The 15222-nt window shown below is 33.4% G+C and overlaps 3 protein-coding genes across 4 annotated transcripts; 2 read left to right on the forward strand and 1 right to left on the reverse strand.

Moving 5' to 3' along the window:
• The first annotated feature begins 682 nt into the window (after window positions 1-682).
• Ndc80 (kinetochore protein Ndc80) lies at window positions 683-3710 on the forward strand. The gene is made up of 2 exons (XM_011640413.3): window positions 683-1053; window positions 1381-3710. Exons 1-2 carry the CDS (start codon window positions 831-833, stop codon window positions 3102-3104), a joined length of 1947 nt encoding a protein of 648 aa, XP_011638715.2. The 5' UTR covers window positions 683-830; the 3' UTR covers window positions 3105-3710.
• A 1337-nt stretch (window positions 3711-5047) lies between these two features.
• On the forward strand, window positions 5048-10655 carry MARCH6 (membrane-associated ring finger (C3HC4) 6). Of its 2 annotated transcripts, none has more exons than XM_011640414.3 (7): window positions 5048-5249; window positions 6157-6605; window positions 6703-7024; window positions 7149-7522; window positions 7629-8285; window positions 8363-8816; window positions 8976-10655. In XM_011640414.3, exons 2-7 carry the CDS (start codon window positions 6219-6221, stop codon window positions 9722-9724), a joined length of 2943 nt encoding a protein of 980 aa, XP_011638716.1. In that variant the 5' UTR covers window positions 5048-5249; window positions 6157-6218; the 3' UTR covers window positions 9725-10655. The 2 variants fall into 2 exon arrangements, with proteins under 2 accessions (XP_011638716.1, XP_011638718.1); XM_011640416.3 differs by lacking the exon at window positions 5048-5249 and adding an exon at window positions 5303-5506.
• Window positions 10641-15116, reverse strand: LOC105428238 (DIS3-like exonuclease 2). The gene is made up of 8 exons (XM_011640418.3): window positions 14628-15116; window positions 13825-14471; window positions 13387-13648; window positions 12776-13311; window positions 12379-12664; window positions 12095-12285; window positions 11730-12009; window positions 10641-11651 (listed from the first exon to the last, which is right to left on the reverse strand). The coding sequence occupies exons 1-8, from the start codon at window positions 15114-15116 to the stop codon at window positions 11559-11561; spliced, it is 2784 nt and encodes a 927-aa protein (XP_011638720.2). The 3' UTR covers window positions 10641-11558.
• Window positions 15117-15222: the final 106 nt, after the last annotated feature.

Below are 15222 nucleotides of genomic sequence, written 5' to 3' on the forward strand. Positions count from 1 at the left end.
TGTACCAATAAAATAATTTTCATTAGCTATAAAACTATGAAACTATGTTTGTTGATTTCACTTTCTACGCATCCACGCTACATACATAATCGCTGAATACGTGAAAAGTTTCACGTGAAATGTCAAGGTGTGAAAAATGAAAAGTAAAAAATGAAAAATGAAAAGTGAAAAATTTCACGTAAAGTTACATGATTGACCCCCTGGTCGATCGATCAAATGCTTTAAAGCATTTCTAGTGAAACTTGATATCCTTGTATCCTTAACTGAACTTCTTATATTATTTATCTTTTTTCTTTTTCTCTTTGGCTTGGAGAAAAAAAGAGAAAAGATAAACGGTACAGGAAGTTCAGCTAAAAAGACGCCGGTTTTCTGCATTCGCATTCTCGTTCTTTTTTTTATCAATGCTCACAGTATATCTATCTCGCTTTAAGTCTGATTTGCTCGCAGCAAGCGGCAAGTAGCAGCCAATCAAGGAAGAGAAATTTTCTAAATTTTAGGATTTTAGATTTCTTTCCATGTTAGAGAGAAAAAGAGAAAAATGAACTGTGCAAGAAATTCAACTGAAAAAGAACCTTGTGTTTCGTTGTGAATTTTCATGATATGAAGTATTGACTTTATATATAAAAATAATACTAGGGAATGCAACACTTTCAAGTTTAATATCGAAGAGAATTTTGCTAGCTTATTTGGCCACACTGATTGAGAAACTGAAAATTTGAATTTCGCGATACAACAACACGGATCCTCGAAGTTCGTGAATTTTAGAGCTGGATGCCCATGCGTCTCTTCAAGTCTCTCGTGATTTCGCGCATTGTCTCGCAAAAGTGACCATGCATTCAATGAAACGTAGATCATCCAGTAATCCCGTAAGGATATCCGCAATCGAACGAGAGGACAAAAGCTTGCCTCGGACTGATCAGCGGAAAACGCAAACAGTAAACTCGAAAAAATCGATCGTCGAGACCTCTCACATTCCCAGATCTCGTTTCAGAAGTTTTTCCAACGATAGAGCAGGATCACTCGGCAGAAAATCATATTTGAAAACTACTACAGGTATCTCGCGTCTTTGAGTATCTAAAATTCTTGTCTTCTTCAGGCTGCGTTAAAATTTTAAAGCGTAAAATTTTCTGAAGTTTTTTTTAAAGTAACAAATGTTCTTCTTGAGGCATTTATAATTTTATTATAACTTCATCATTATATCAATATAATCTAAAAATTTGCATATGCATTATTCTAAATGAAATTTCTGAAGCGCAGTCAAGCAACTTGAGTCAGCTTACAAGATCAAAATATGTTTTCTATCATTATAGATTTAATTTATTTAACCTGAAATATGCTTTGATTTTTATCTCAATTATTTTCATCCATGTATGTATGCAGGTAGAACCCAGTTATCAACAACTCCAATTACGCCAAGACTTACTAAATTCACTACAAACCTAGTATCTACAGCGAGTTTGAGCAGATCTCATTCACCATTATCAATAGGTCGATCACCATCTGGTGATCGTGCTAGTGGTGTAAGTGCTAAGGGACCTAAAAAGGATACAAGACCCCTGAATGATAAAGACTATCGGATAGCTTTACTGAACAAGATAGATGACTTTTTTTCTATACTATCAGTTAAATCAAATCAATTACCAATGCTAAATAGTAATGGGAGTTTAAAACCGATTACATCAAAGATGTTTGTAGAGGTCTCTGGCTTTCTTCTCAGATTTTTTTTCAACATTAAGCATGATCTCACGACGACAAATTATATAGAAGAATTACCGAAATATGCCAAGAAGTTGCACTATCCTGGGATAATGACTAAATCATGGCTAAGGACAGTCAGTGCAATGCATTCATGGCCTTATGTTCTCGGTTGGATTGGATGGCTGGTAGAAGTATGCCAAGTGAGAGAGATTGCGTTTGATACATATAAATTGGAAACTTTGCCATTCATAGGAACAGAGCAAGAAACTCAAAGATACAATCTGGAGTTTCAAACACTGTTAAAATGCTATAAAGCTTGGAATGATGAAAAGCATGATGAGGAGGCAGAATTGTTGGAACAATACTTGCAGAATATATCGGTCCAACAGGGCGTTACCGACGATGACATAATTCAAGCGCGTGAAGAACTGGAGAAAGAAGAGGTGAAATTGCAGATGCTCAAAGAAGAATCACAGAAAGTCGATAAAAAGGTTGAACAGTTACAACAGAAATTAGCATTTTTGCATGCTAGAGAAACTGAACAATTAAACGATATTGAAACCATGGAGAATTGTATAAAAACATTTTCCGCTGAGACAAATCAATTAAACACAGAATACAAAACTCTAGATGAACAGATTCGAATAGGAAATGTACAACTTGAACAATTAAGATCAATTGTAAAAAATCAAGCTATATCCAAGAGACAAAAAGAAGATATTATTAAAGAGTGCACAGAACGTCAAAATTATATGCATCAATTTGATGAGCATTTAAAAGATTATGAAAAGAAAACATATACTTTAGATATGCAGTTAACATCCCTCAGTAATAATCTTAATAAAGCGATATTGGCATATAATAAGGAAGTCTTTATGCATACTGATAACGATATTATAAATTTTGATGAATTAAAATTGCCAGAGAAAGGATTGCTAGAGCCACAAATAATGGATGTAATGAAAGAGAAGGCTTCTTTAATAATAAAAATCAAAGAAATATTAACGAAAAAATTGAATGAGATAGAATCTCTTATTTGTTCCGAAACCGTAAAATTGGAAAAATTACAGGAAAAAGTTAAATTTTTGCTAGATGGACATAATGCATTGAAAGATGAGATATCTCATATTGATGAAATGAAGGAAAATATGAAAAAAGAGAAAGTGAAATTTACAAAACAGATTGAGGATTTGAGAAACGAGATTAAAGAGATGCAGAATATGATGCCAAATATAAAAGCGATAGATCTCGAGATAGAAGAAGCACAAGACAAATTAGATGCAGTTATAAGAAGAAAGACATATTTAGAACAAACTGCCAAAAGGTTTTTCGAAGAATTTTACAAGAGTGTGGGCTACCATAGAGAAGAACTTTATAAGATTCTAACAAGAGACAGAACGAAATAAAATTATATCTGTATAAATATTCTAATAATATATCTATATATCTAATAAGTATCTATATATAATATAATATATATAAATATAATAAAACAAATTATATAATCTGAATGATGTACAATATGTACACGATAATGATATATTATTTAGATTATATAATTTTTTTTACATACATGTATTATGTAGTATAATGATATGGTAATGATATATTTTATAAAATTTATTTTTGTTTTACACTTTATTTTGCAGAAAACTCGAACTTTACAAAATTCTATAAAATAATTTCTAAAATAGAGATTTTTGTTGCATATATCTTTCTATTTCTATTTTTTACAAAATGAAATTTTAATATATAAAATATTTTTACATAGAACAAGAATTATAATTTTACATCAGTAAAAATTAATAAGATTTAATTTATTATTCAATTAAAAAATGAAACTAAACGTGCCTTTATTTCTTCTATTATTAATATTTATTAATTTTAATCTTTGTCTTCTTATAATTAGAATTAAATTCAGATTAAATTTGTATCAAAATATGCATTGTTGCGTAGTAGAGGATTGATATTGTAAAATTTGATCAATAAAACAAATATATTCGCTCTTTTCATTTTGATCAATTTGTACGATCTTGAAAATTTCAATACAAATTTTTCATTTTTCATGAGCTTACGTTAAAGAAAAAATACATGATCGATATCCATGGAAAATAGGATTTGTTGATGAAAAACAGAAATGTATCTACATTTCTTTGCACTTTAGATTCTTTGTTTTTTTTATTTAGAAGGAAACATCTGAGAATGGTTATGTCTGCATTTTATTTGAAATCAGTGAACGATCAGTGACTAATAATAAATTTGTTCTTCTTGGCTGAACTGATTGTACTAGGCTGCGTTCCGATATTTACTGCCAGTACTGAAAATATATAGTTCAGAGCCGGGATTCTGTACATGTCCACCGACAATTGTCGATGTCGTTAACTAACGACAGCCAATGCAAGGACGATCTTGGAAAAAAGCGCGACTGTCATTGGCTGTCGTTAATTAACGATACCGACAGTAAGCGAATACAGAATCCCGACTCAGGTCATGTACTATCAGGAAGTGCTATCAGGAACGCTTTCTCGCATATTTAGATGCAGGTTTATTGAAGTATCACGTTTAGAAGAAAAAAGGTATCACATATCTCTTTTACTGAAATTTTTTATATTATATAAAATTGTTTATAATTATATACAATTGTATAAAATTATAAAAATTATATAAAAATTATTTAATTATATAGAATTTTAAATATAATTAATATTAATATTAATATCAATAACCTACAATAACATTAATTTTTTAACAAAGTTATATTTTTGTAAATGTAAAGAAAGAAAGTATATAATAAAATACATTTATGTGTTTAAAATAAAATATTTTAAAATGAAATAAAATTATTTTATATGAAAATTACAAGCATGCTTTTTAATGGTCCCCTTTTGGTAATATGGATATATATCCATATTATATTTATGTTTAATAACAAATAACAAATAATAACATTTACCTTTAATAACAATTAATAATATTTAAATACTTACTTTACTTAACCTATCTCATCCTATCCGTGGAGCCCGCCAAAATTTTAACGCCTATTATATACGTATGTCATGTTACAGCCCTAGATATGACTATTGATCATAATACGCATGCGCGAGAAAGCGGCCCTAATAGTCACATATATTATAGATTTTCAGTACTGGCTATAAATATCAGAACGCAGCAACAGATACTGATTGGTGGAAAATGAGTAGTGGGGATAAAACGACGGTAAATGAATCTTTATTATTTACCCTCTCCCCCCTCCATTATCCATTTTTCATCAATCGGCGATCAGTGTCAAAGCGTCGGAGGATCTCCATAAAGATCCAGGCTAAGCATTCAATAAGCTTCTGGATGCATCCAAATGTGCTTGCTAGAAACTTTTAGAGAACAAGCATACCTAGTCCGAGGCGTGGTGATTTTGTGTCTCGCAGGTTTCGAAAGTCACCAGACGCGATGCCGAGAACGCAGAAAGAAAGAAAGAAGTGAACATGTCGATATATATTTTGCACAATAAAAGTTTTGGATCTCCGATGTAGATTTTTCTTAGAATACATTTACACGTGAGTATTGATTATCAAACGTTGCGCTACATCGTTATTATTACGCTAGTGAGAAATTCAGAGGTCATAAAAAAATCGGAAACACGTATGTATGTACGCATATATGCAACACGATTTTTATTTTGTAACGACGGGTTGTGCTCTTCTCTCCCTTTTGTCTGACGATCCGCGAAACTGATCGGGGTTCCTGATGTTCGAATGTTACGATACCCGCTAGCTATCCTGACGTTGTTTTTCGCAAAAGTTTGACGTGTCATGTAATGTATCATGTCATGTCATGCCGTGTCGTATCGTGTCATTGAACAATCGTCCCTACCACGCATCAAATTCACGGACGTCGGTCAAATTCACGCGATTGCTTAATCTTTTAACGGAAATGCGGCCTCAAGCTATTCGCTAATGCGCCCATTTCCGTTTCACATACTTTGAAGATTTGTTTTTTCATCTTAAATACGAATTTCGTCGTTTACGCGCGTCTCATTAATCTTTTCTAAATTATTTTCTGCAAATCAGGGAAAAAAGAATCAGCATCTGCATCCTTAGTTTTGTCGGATTTAACGGCGGGTTTAACGTAAATTAAAATTTTTTGTTATAGAGAAATTTATGAATTTAAAAATTATATAGTGTTTACTGATTGAAATGTTTGGAAGAATGTAATTAATTATTTCAAAATGTTGTATTAAAAGAATTAACATTCTTATATAATAATTCAAATTGTCATGAAGACAATGAGAAGTGTCTCAGTTGAGAAGAAAAATGCCTCATAATCTCACAATTGAGTTATCTGCATTGAAAATATAAGCTTTGTACAAAAAATTTGACAAAACGAGATGTCATAAATACATATATTTTTAAAAATGTTATGTTTATTAATTATGTGATGCAAAAATGTTTCATATGTTTTCAGTGTTAGAGAATCACTTCTAACTTCCCTTTGCTTGTGATACGTGTTTTTTTTAAATACCAAACATGACGGAGGACATGTTGGGTGCGGACATCTGTCGGGTCTGTCGATCTGAAGGCCTTACAGACAGACCTCTATTTCATCCATGTATCTGTACAGGCAGCATTAAGTGGATACATCAGGAATGTCTAGTTCAATGGATGCGTTATTCTCGCAAGGAATACTGTGAACTTTGCGGCTATCGTTTCTCATTTACTCCTATATATAGCCCAGACATGCCACGGCGTTTACCATTGAGAGATGTCATCGGTGGTTTATTCTCAAGTATTGTTACCGCTGTGAAATATTGGTTACATTATACTTTGGTGGCGATTGCATGGCTGGGAGTGGTCCCTTTAACTGCATGTCGCACGTACAGAGCTCTTTTCAGCGGTCCGCTTGATTTAGTTAGAGTAAGTAAGAGGAATATGTATAATATCTTTGATTTTGATACAGGAGGTTTGTAATTTAAAAGCTGAAAACTTCATTAACAATTTTGTGTATTTGTAGATAATGTCATTACCAATGGACATATTCTCCACCGAGAATATATCTTCGGATGTGTTTCATGGTTGCTTTGTAGTTACTTGCACCTTGTTCGCGTTTATTGGCCTAGTATGGCTACGCGAACAGATTTTACACGCGGGCGGTCCCGACTGGCTTGAAAGGGATATACAGCTGCCTCCAGTTGACAATCCGCCACAAGCAAACGCACAACGACCACAACAACCTCAGGAACAGCGTGCTATGCCACAGGAAGTCCAGGACAACAATAATGTCCCTCCCTTTATTGATCCACCCATTCCACAAGAAGGAGAATTACATAACGAGGGTAAGATAAATTAGATTTTTATAACTTTAAGAACGATCAAGTTGCAATAATACGATAAATTCTATTGTCTTCGTTTTTTTATACAAATTAACGATTTTTTTTTGTTTTTTAAATCAAATTATAGATCAACGTCCTATGTATCAGGACATAGCAGAGAACTTGGCCAATAATCCTCGAATTGGCGAACCTGAAGATCTAGTGAGGGATGTACAGGCACCAGCTCCTGTTCCACCTCTTCCAATCAGAGATGAACTCGGCGTAGATGGTGGACAGCCAAATGCCGCGGGTGGCGAACGTTGGGCGAGAGCACATGTAGCGGTGCAAGCACATGTAGTAGGGCAGGCGCAGGGTGAAGCCGAGGAGGCCAATTGGAATCCTATGGAGTGGGACAGACCTGCTGAAGAATTAACCTGGGAACGTCTCTTAGGATTAGATGGATCTCTTGTCTTTCTTGAACATGTCTTCTGGGTTGTGTCCCTAAATACCTTGTTTATCATGGTGAGTCTATACACGGTTATTAGCTAATGTGTAAGTTTTTTTAAAAAAGTAAGTATAAGACAATTCATTTTTCTTATTTTATTTTCAAATGTATATCTTTTTTCAGGTATTCGCTTTCTGTCCATATCATATTGGTCATTTCACAATAGCAGGATTGGGCCTGCAGGAACATGCAGCCGCGTCGCACTTTGAAGGTCTGGTAACTACATTGTGTGGTTACTGCGTTATTGGAGTTTGTCTAGTGGTCCTTCACACTCTCGCCGCATTGCTAGGCTTTCAACGTTCTCAGAGAATCTTGGGACTCTGTTATGTTATCGTCAAAGTCTCTCTGCTCTCTGTCGTAGAGATCGGTGTACTTCCATTAGTTTGCGGCTGGTGGTTAGATATTTGCTCGTTGGCGATGTTTGACGCCACTCTCAGAGATAGAGAATCCTCATTTAGGCTTGCTCCCGGCACATCTATGTTCATCCATTGGCTAGTGGGGATGGTTTATATTTATTATTTTGCATCATTTATTCTTCTGTTACGTGAAGTCTTGCGGCCTGGAGTTCTCTGGTTCTTGCGGAATCTAAACGACCCTGATTTTTCTCCTATACAAGAAATGATTCATCTTCCCATATTACGACATGTACGGCGACTAGTCGCGTCTGCGATTATATTTGGCACGGCCATATTATTGATGTTGTGGTTGCCCGTGAAGATTCTGAGATGGGCTTGGCCAGGATTTTTACCTTATACCGTGACCGTACAAAGCGAAGCTCAGGTAAAAAAAGAATGATAATGACAATTTATTTTATTTATGATGATTATTTAGTTATACGTTTATCCTCTAAATTCTAGGTCAGCGAGCTTTCACTGGAACTGCTTCTATTGCAAGTAATCCTTCCCGCATTATTGGAACAATCGCATACTCGCACGTGGTTAAAGGCTCTAGTGAGAACATGGTGTCGCGTAGTAGCGTGGATATTGGATCTGCAATCATATCTTCTGCGAGATCAAGCGGATGATCCAGGTCCGGCGGTAATCGAAGAACCGCAACATCCGGACTTGGGCGCCGCACACCAAGCGTTGCTGCAAAGAGAAGGACCTACGGGATTTCAACCTTATGTCAGACCGCGATGGTTCCCCGCGAGATTGATCGGACTTCTTCTCTTTGTTTGCGTATCTCTTGTAATCGCTAGTCTAGTCGCTATGACACTGCCTGTGTGGCTCGGACGTAGAGTGATGGCGTTGTGGATGGTAGGGGCACCCGCTCCGTCACCGCCTGTGCTACCGCCTACATTAACTGGATCTGGCAAGTCTTAACTATCCATTTCTCAAAAATCTTTTTTACGAATTAATACGAATTTTTAAATGCCTTGAAAAAAAATATTACACTTATTATAAATTATATATTATAAATCTGCGAAACATTTTATTGATGACTTTTTTTAAACTACGATTTTTATTTTAGATGGTGGCGAGTCCATGAGTTCTCTATCCGGAAGAGTGCATGAAGTATACACGATAGCCTGCGGAACGTATGTATGTTGGGCTGCAGCGCGAGGTTTAGCACTAGCATTCTCCTGGTTACCTCGCGGCCGAAGAGCAATTATAGATCGGATCAAACACTGGGCGATCTTGGCCGTGAAGGCTTCAGTAGCATTTGTATTGCTTGTCGGAGTCATACCTCTCCTCTTCGGTCTTCTTCTCGAGTTAGTGGTGGTAGTTCCATTACGTGTCCCATTAGAGCAAAATCCTATCTTATTCATTTGGCAAGATTGGGCCTTAGGTGTACTATACACGAAAATAGCTACCGCCGTAACAATGATGGGACCAGATTGGCGAATACGTCTCGCTATCGAGCGTGCATATAATGAAGGAATAAGAGAAATGGATTTAAAATTTGTCATCAAGGAATTAGCGGCTCCTGTTATTTGTTGCTTCGGTCTTGCCCTCGCGGTTCCTTATGCCGTGGCTTATGGGATAGTTCCACTTTTTGTGACTAATCTGCAGACCCAGATTCTTATCGCCAGGCGTTTATATCCTTTTCTCCTTTTAGTACACTTGGTCTGCGCAGTGATCTGTTTTCAGATACGACAGTTCAAAAAGTTATACGAGCATATTAAAAACGATAAGTATCTTGTGGGGCAAAGACTCGTGAATTACGAGCATCGTAACAAATCGCAGACCCAGCAGCACCAATCACAAAGATCGAGCTAACGATATCACTAGGCATAATATTGTTACGGCTGAAAATGGATTAGGATTAGCTTCGTGTACATTCTTTGAGAATTACTTACTGATTGATAATTTATATATACATATATATATATATATATATATATATATATATATATATATATACAGTCATGGTTTTATTTTTAATATTATAATTTATTGATGTAAAGCGATACCGAATAAATCAAAGACTGTTATCCAGTGTATCGCTTTTCACTCCGATGCTTCACAGTTTTAATATTATATGTATTTCAATTACCTTGATTAACAAAGAATGAACAAATTTCAATTATTTGCAAGCAACGAAGAGTGACAGTAGTTATAAGAACTACGGTAAATGTCGAGAAATATTGTTTTATTTTTTGCTTGAAGGTAATTTCGAAATTCCTGACATAGTCCAATTGGTGTCTATTCTGTAACTTCTTAATGTAATGTATGATTATAAAATTGCGCATAAAACAGCGCTTAATATTAATAGTAACAGTTATCGTTAGGAAGTCAAAATAGACACGCAAAAATATAAGATGTAAATGTTACAGACATAAATGTACAGAATATGGATTAAATTTCTCTATAGTTCTTCTAGATCTTAGATTAATGAAAAAAGGAAAATATGAAAGTACATTGTAGTCATTGTTATCTAATATAGAATTTAATTTTGATCTGTAATAGAATTTATATAAGTCTATATATTTGGCTGAGATTTTACTATCGGATATTTTTGCTATAGTCTCAAGTTCATGAAAATTTACTTAAGTTTCGTATATATTCTTTCCCTTTTGTTCATAAAAAAATCAATTGTTTCCATTATAAATCACATGTAGGTACCAAATGATATGGTATGTACATGTACATAAAACATTTACAATAAACCAATATTTTATAATAAAATAATATATTGTCTGCAACATAATGTATATATTTTAATATTTATTTACGAGATGATACAACAAGCTAGTACAAAAGCTGCGTACATATTCTTTTAAAATTATTTTTCTTTTATAACAAAAATTCATATTTACTAAAACCATATTTAATAATAATTCAGAAGAAACTTCTAATAATTTACAATGATATAAGCAGACAGGTAAAATCAATATAAAAACATTTTTTTCATTATTTTGGAGGATCACGTAAAATCTGAAGATAATATTTGGTTTAAATTTGTAACGACATTTCAACATTTCTAGACTATACATAAATTTAGTCTCAAAATTGTTTGTTGCCTTCGAGTTTTTCAATAATGCATATACTGCATTTAGTATTATTAACTAATAATATACAAATGTCATATATAATCATTATTATTAATAATAATGATTATATACAATTTTCAATAATATATAGCGATATAATAATAATAAATCAATATATAACGATATACAATAATAAATATATGATACTAAACAGGGTATTTATGTTTAAATCATTAAAATCAATCGCATAAAATTGATTATTGTATTTTCTTGGCTGTATTTATAGTCCAGTAGTTTCTTATTTTCAAGACCGTTTTAAGATGGTGATATAGCTTTGTATCTGTATTTGTGACATCTTAAATAGATACTTAAGAGTCTTAAATATAAGAAATGACTATGAACACCGATCTTAGTGCAGTGACATTGCATTTTTACTAATTATAATTTGTGATCCTCCATATTTATAAAGATAACGTTTCTCCATGTACATATATACATGAATACTCCTAAAAATTTTTAAAATGATGTTAGAAAATCTTCGTCATACATTATAAAGATTCCGTCAAATCATATAAATAGTCGATTATTGTTAAAACAAAAATGTTTTAAATTTCTATCTATTACTGCGTCGGTGGTAGAAGAATCGCTTTCAAGCGCAATTCTTCATCAATTTTTGTTACTTGTACACGTATCAAACTAAACAAATTGATTACCTAAAATAGACATTGATCATTATGCTGATAACATATTTGTGTTAGTATCATAACATATACAAAATATTACAATAGTACCTGTATAATAGGAGGTTTCTTCCAATTAACAGTCATAGTTGGTACATAATCTATAGAATACTTCAACGAAGCGATGTATTCTATGTCTTTAAGATTTATTTTTAGTTTTATCCCAGCATCACAGAGAATAACATCTAATGTATCTTCCTTCACATTCATCACAGTAGCTGCCGCTTCAAAATTACCCGCAAGGCCTACCATGTATGCGAAAAACAACTCCGTGCTTTGTTCTTGAGCTTGTTTCGCGCTATATTTCTTCACATTACAATTGGCTGCAATCCTGTTGCAAATTGAAAGTAAACGTTACTTATCGAAACAAATTTCATATCATTTTCCTTCAATTTCATATTGCATTATTAACGTACATGGAACACAATTTGGCTGTCCATTTACTTGGTAAAGGTTTATTCTCAAGAGTTGCACTGAGCAAACGATGAACTATACAATCAGAATACCTTCGAATAGGAGAGGTAAAGTGTGTGTAAAGAGGTACATTTAGCGCATAATGTTTTAAATCTTGCATCGGAATAGTAGACGCGCATATATATTCTGCACGCTGAAAAATACGATTTTCAACATTACAGAAAGAAAATCAATATCTACATTTATAAATTATATAATAGTAAAATAAAAAAATTAAAATTCTTACTAGCATAGACTTCGAACAGAGATTTATGATAACCAACATAATATATTTCATGGCATCGACTGTGACAGAATCATTTTCTAGATTATAGCGTTGGATGCTGGCCTGCAAGGCTCCGGCTGTTTCAATATCTAAATGAATTCCATACTTTTGCATTATATTCTGTATTGTATTGAGACTGTGCTTGGACGGATTTTTATGAATACGTAATAAAGCTGTTTGTGGAATTGCGATATATAATTGTGTAGCGACAGTCATATTTGCCAATAGCATAAATTCTTCTATAAGACTGAAATATATGCATAATGGATGATTAATAACTAAAAACAAAGTTTCTTCATACATAATATTAATGACAAAATCTTATAATAAGTCAGCTATAAATATAGTGAAAGTTCACCTGTTGCTATCTTTTACTTCATATAAATAATAGTTTATAGGTATCGGCATTCCATAGTCTTGACTGAGTCTAGTGTCTATGCATATCTGTAATTTTGGTTGATCTAATTTAAGTGCACCGTTAACGAAACGTTTTCTTCGCAATTGAGTGGACAATTTAAATAATTTATTCACTATATCGGACAATAACGATGCGGTATAATCCGCCTTTATGTCGAGGAAGTCTTTTGGCCAAGACTTTCCCGGATTGTCGATCATGGCTTGAGCCGATTCGTAGGACATTTGACAACACGATCTTACTACAGTCCTAGCGAAACGATGCTTCACAATTTCGGCATTTGGCGTTATTTCCCAAATTACAGAAAAAGCTAATCTATCTTTACCGGGTAGTAAGGAACACACTTTGCATAGTTTCTCTGGTAGCATATGATAAGTCATGTGTGGTAAATAAACGCTTGTGGCTCGTTTCGAAACTTCCTTATCTAATGGGGAGAAAAATTTTAAGTAATGTGTGACATCCGATATATGTACCGCAATCTGAAATTGATAAACGATTTATCAAGTCTTGCCCTGAATGTCTCCTACGAGATAAAGTTGATATATTGCAAATACTTCGTAGTTTCCATTATCTAAATCTTTACAAGAAACGGCATCGTCTATATCTACAGCTGTTGCAGGATCTATCGTGAAAATGCATTCGTGTCTCCAGTCCTCTCTATTTTTCATGTCAATGTCTGTTAAAATATAATTGCTATCTGGTAGTCCCTCCAACAATGTTTCTTGATACGGAGATATATCTATATTATTTTCGAGTATTATCGCTTGTAATTCTGTATCTATTTCGCCAGCTTTACCTACTACCGAAATAACTCGTCTGCACATAATAAATATGATATATAAGTATATTATATATAAGGATAAAATAAGAGAGAAGTAACAGAAGACAATAATATCAATATAAATATGTCGTATACAAAATTACATTTTTAAAATTGTTGACATAGTTTTATATATATTGAATAATGTGTGTATTGTGTATTGTAGACCTACCCAGATGCATATATCTTTTCCCAGAAATCAATAACAACAAGAAACATTATATTGCAGAGATCTGCTCGATCGTAATATAAAGATGGCACTGATTCAGGGAGTATGTTGACTAACGGTACTCTCTGATCTCTTGGATAAAACATCAGGAGTGAATCTTGTTTCTTTAAAAATCCGACTGCTTTTCTCGAGTGCACTTTCTCTAATATACAAACAATTTTACCAGTCTTTTGTATTTGTCCATCAGGGAATTTATGCCAAGATTGTTCTGGATGTACGCATGCCACAACTAAATCTCCTTCAAAAGCACGATTTCTATTTGCTGTACCAACAATTAATAGGTCACGTTCATCATTTTCCAAACGTAAATAAGCAAATTTGTAAAAAGAAGGATTTATACGAAGATTCCCTATTACATATTCTTCATCAGAATGTCGTTTTTTTAAAATATTCTTCATTTTTGATACAGGTATATGATCCGAAAATAGCTTCTTTGTCTTGCCAGCATTCCTTGCCTTCTTTTTTTTTTTATTTTCATTGCTTATCTTTCCATTACATTGTTCATTTTCTATATCAAATTTGTTTTCTATTTTTGCTATTATTTGCGCTTCTGTCTTGTCTTCTCTTCTCAATCTATCATCAGTATCAGTCTAACAAAAAAAAAAATGTTAACAAAAGCAATAAAGTATAACACAATTTTAGAGATAATCAATTTCTATATTACAAGACATTTATATAAACAAAAAAATAACTTCAGACAATAACAAGATAAGATTAGAAAAAGGTTTGCATTGTACATGTCCAACCTGATTCTTAACTAAATTTTTAGTCCTGCATTTGTCATCAGTTGACATTGTTACAGTTCTGTCACTTTTTGTTTCCTCCTTTGTGATATCTTCAGACTTTTCTATAGTATTATTCATGTTCTTCTCCTTCAATCTGCTCGGAAACTCCATAGGATGTGTCATGTTATCTTGTATGGCTTTTGAAGAATTTGATATTGCTTGTTCCTGGATTTTATTTGTTTCTGTCTTCCTATTGGACTTTCTCCATCTAGATTGAAGACTTGAAGAGATTCTGAAATTGGTCACAAGCTGCGTATTTAGCTCAATCAATTCGTTGTATCGAGCAGCGAACACTTCACTTGTCAAGGAATTTAAAACTGTTTTCCGTCCATGAAATTTCCTTCCATTCTCATGTTGAGTCTTCAAGTACTTGGGCATGATTAAACAGACTATCAGCGTGATATAAGAGATTACAATTGCAGCTAAATGCGGAACACAATCGGAAAACATACAAGACAAAGAATTATTTAAAAAAGCAGATCACAAAGCTTGTACTTTATATATATATATGTGTGTGTGTGTGTGTGTGTGTGTCAAAGATAAAAAGGGAATCTCC

The sequence above is a fragment of the Pogonomyrmex barbatus genome, unplaced genomic scaffold (genome assembly GCF_055798465.1).
Source record: "Pogonomyrmex barbatus isolate J1 unplaced genomic scaffold, ASM5579846v1 scaffold12, whole genome shotgun sequence".
NCBI classification, from domain to species: Eukaryota; Metazoa; Arthropoda; class Insecta; order Hymenoptera; family Formicidae; genus Pogonomyrmex; species Pogonomyrmex barbatus.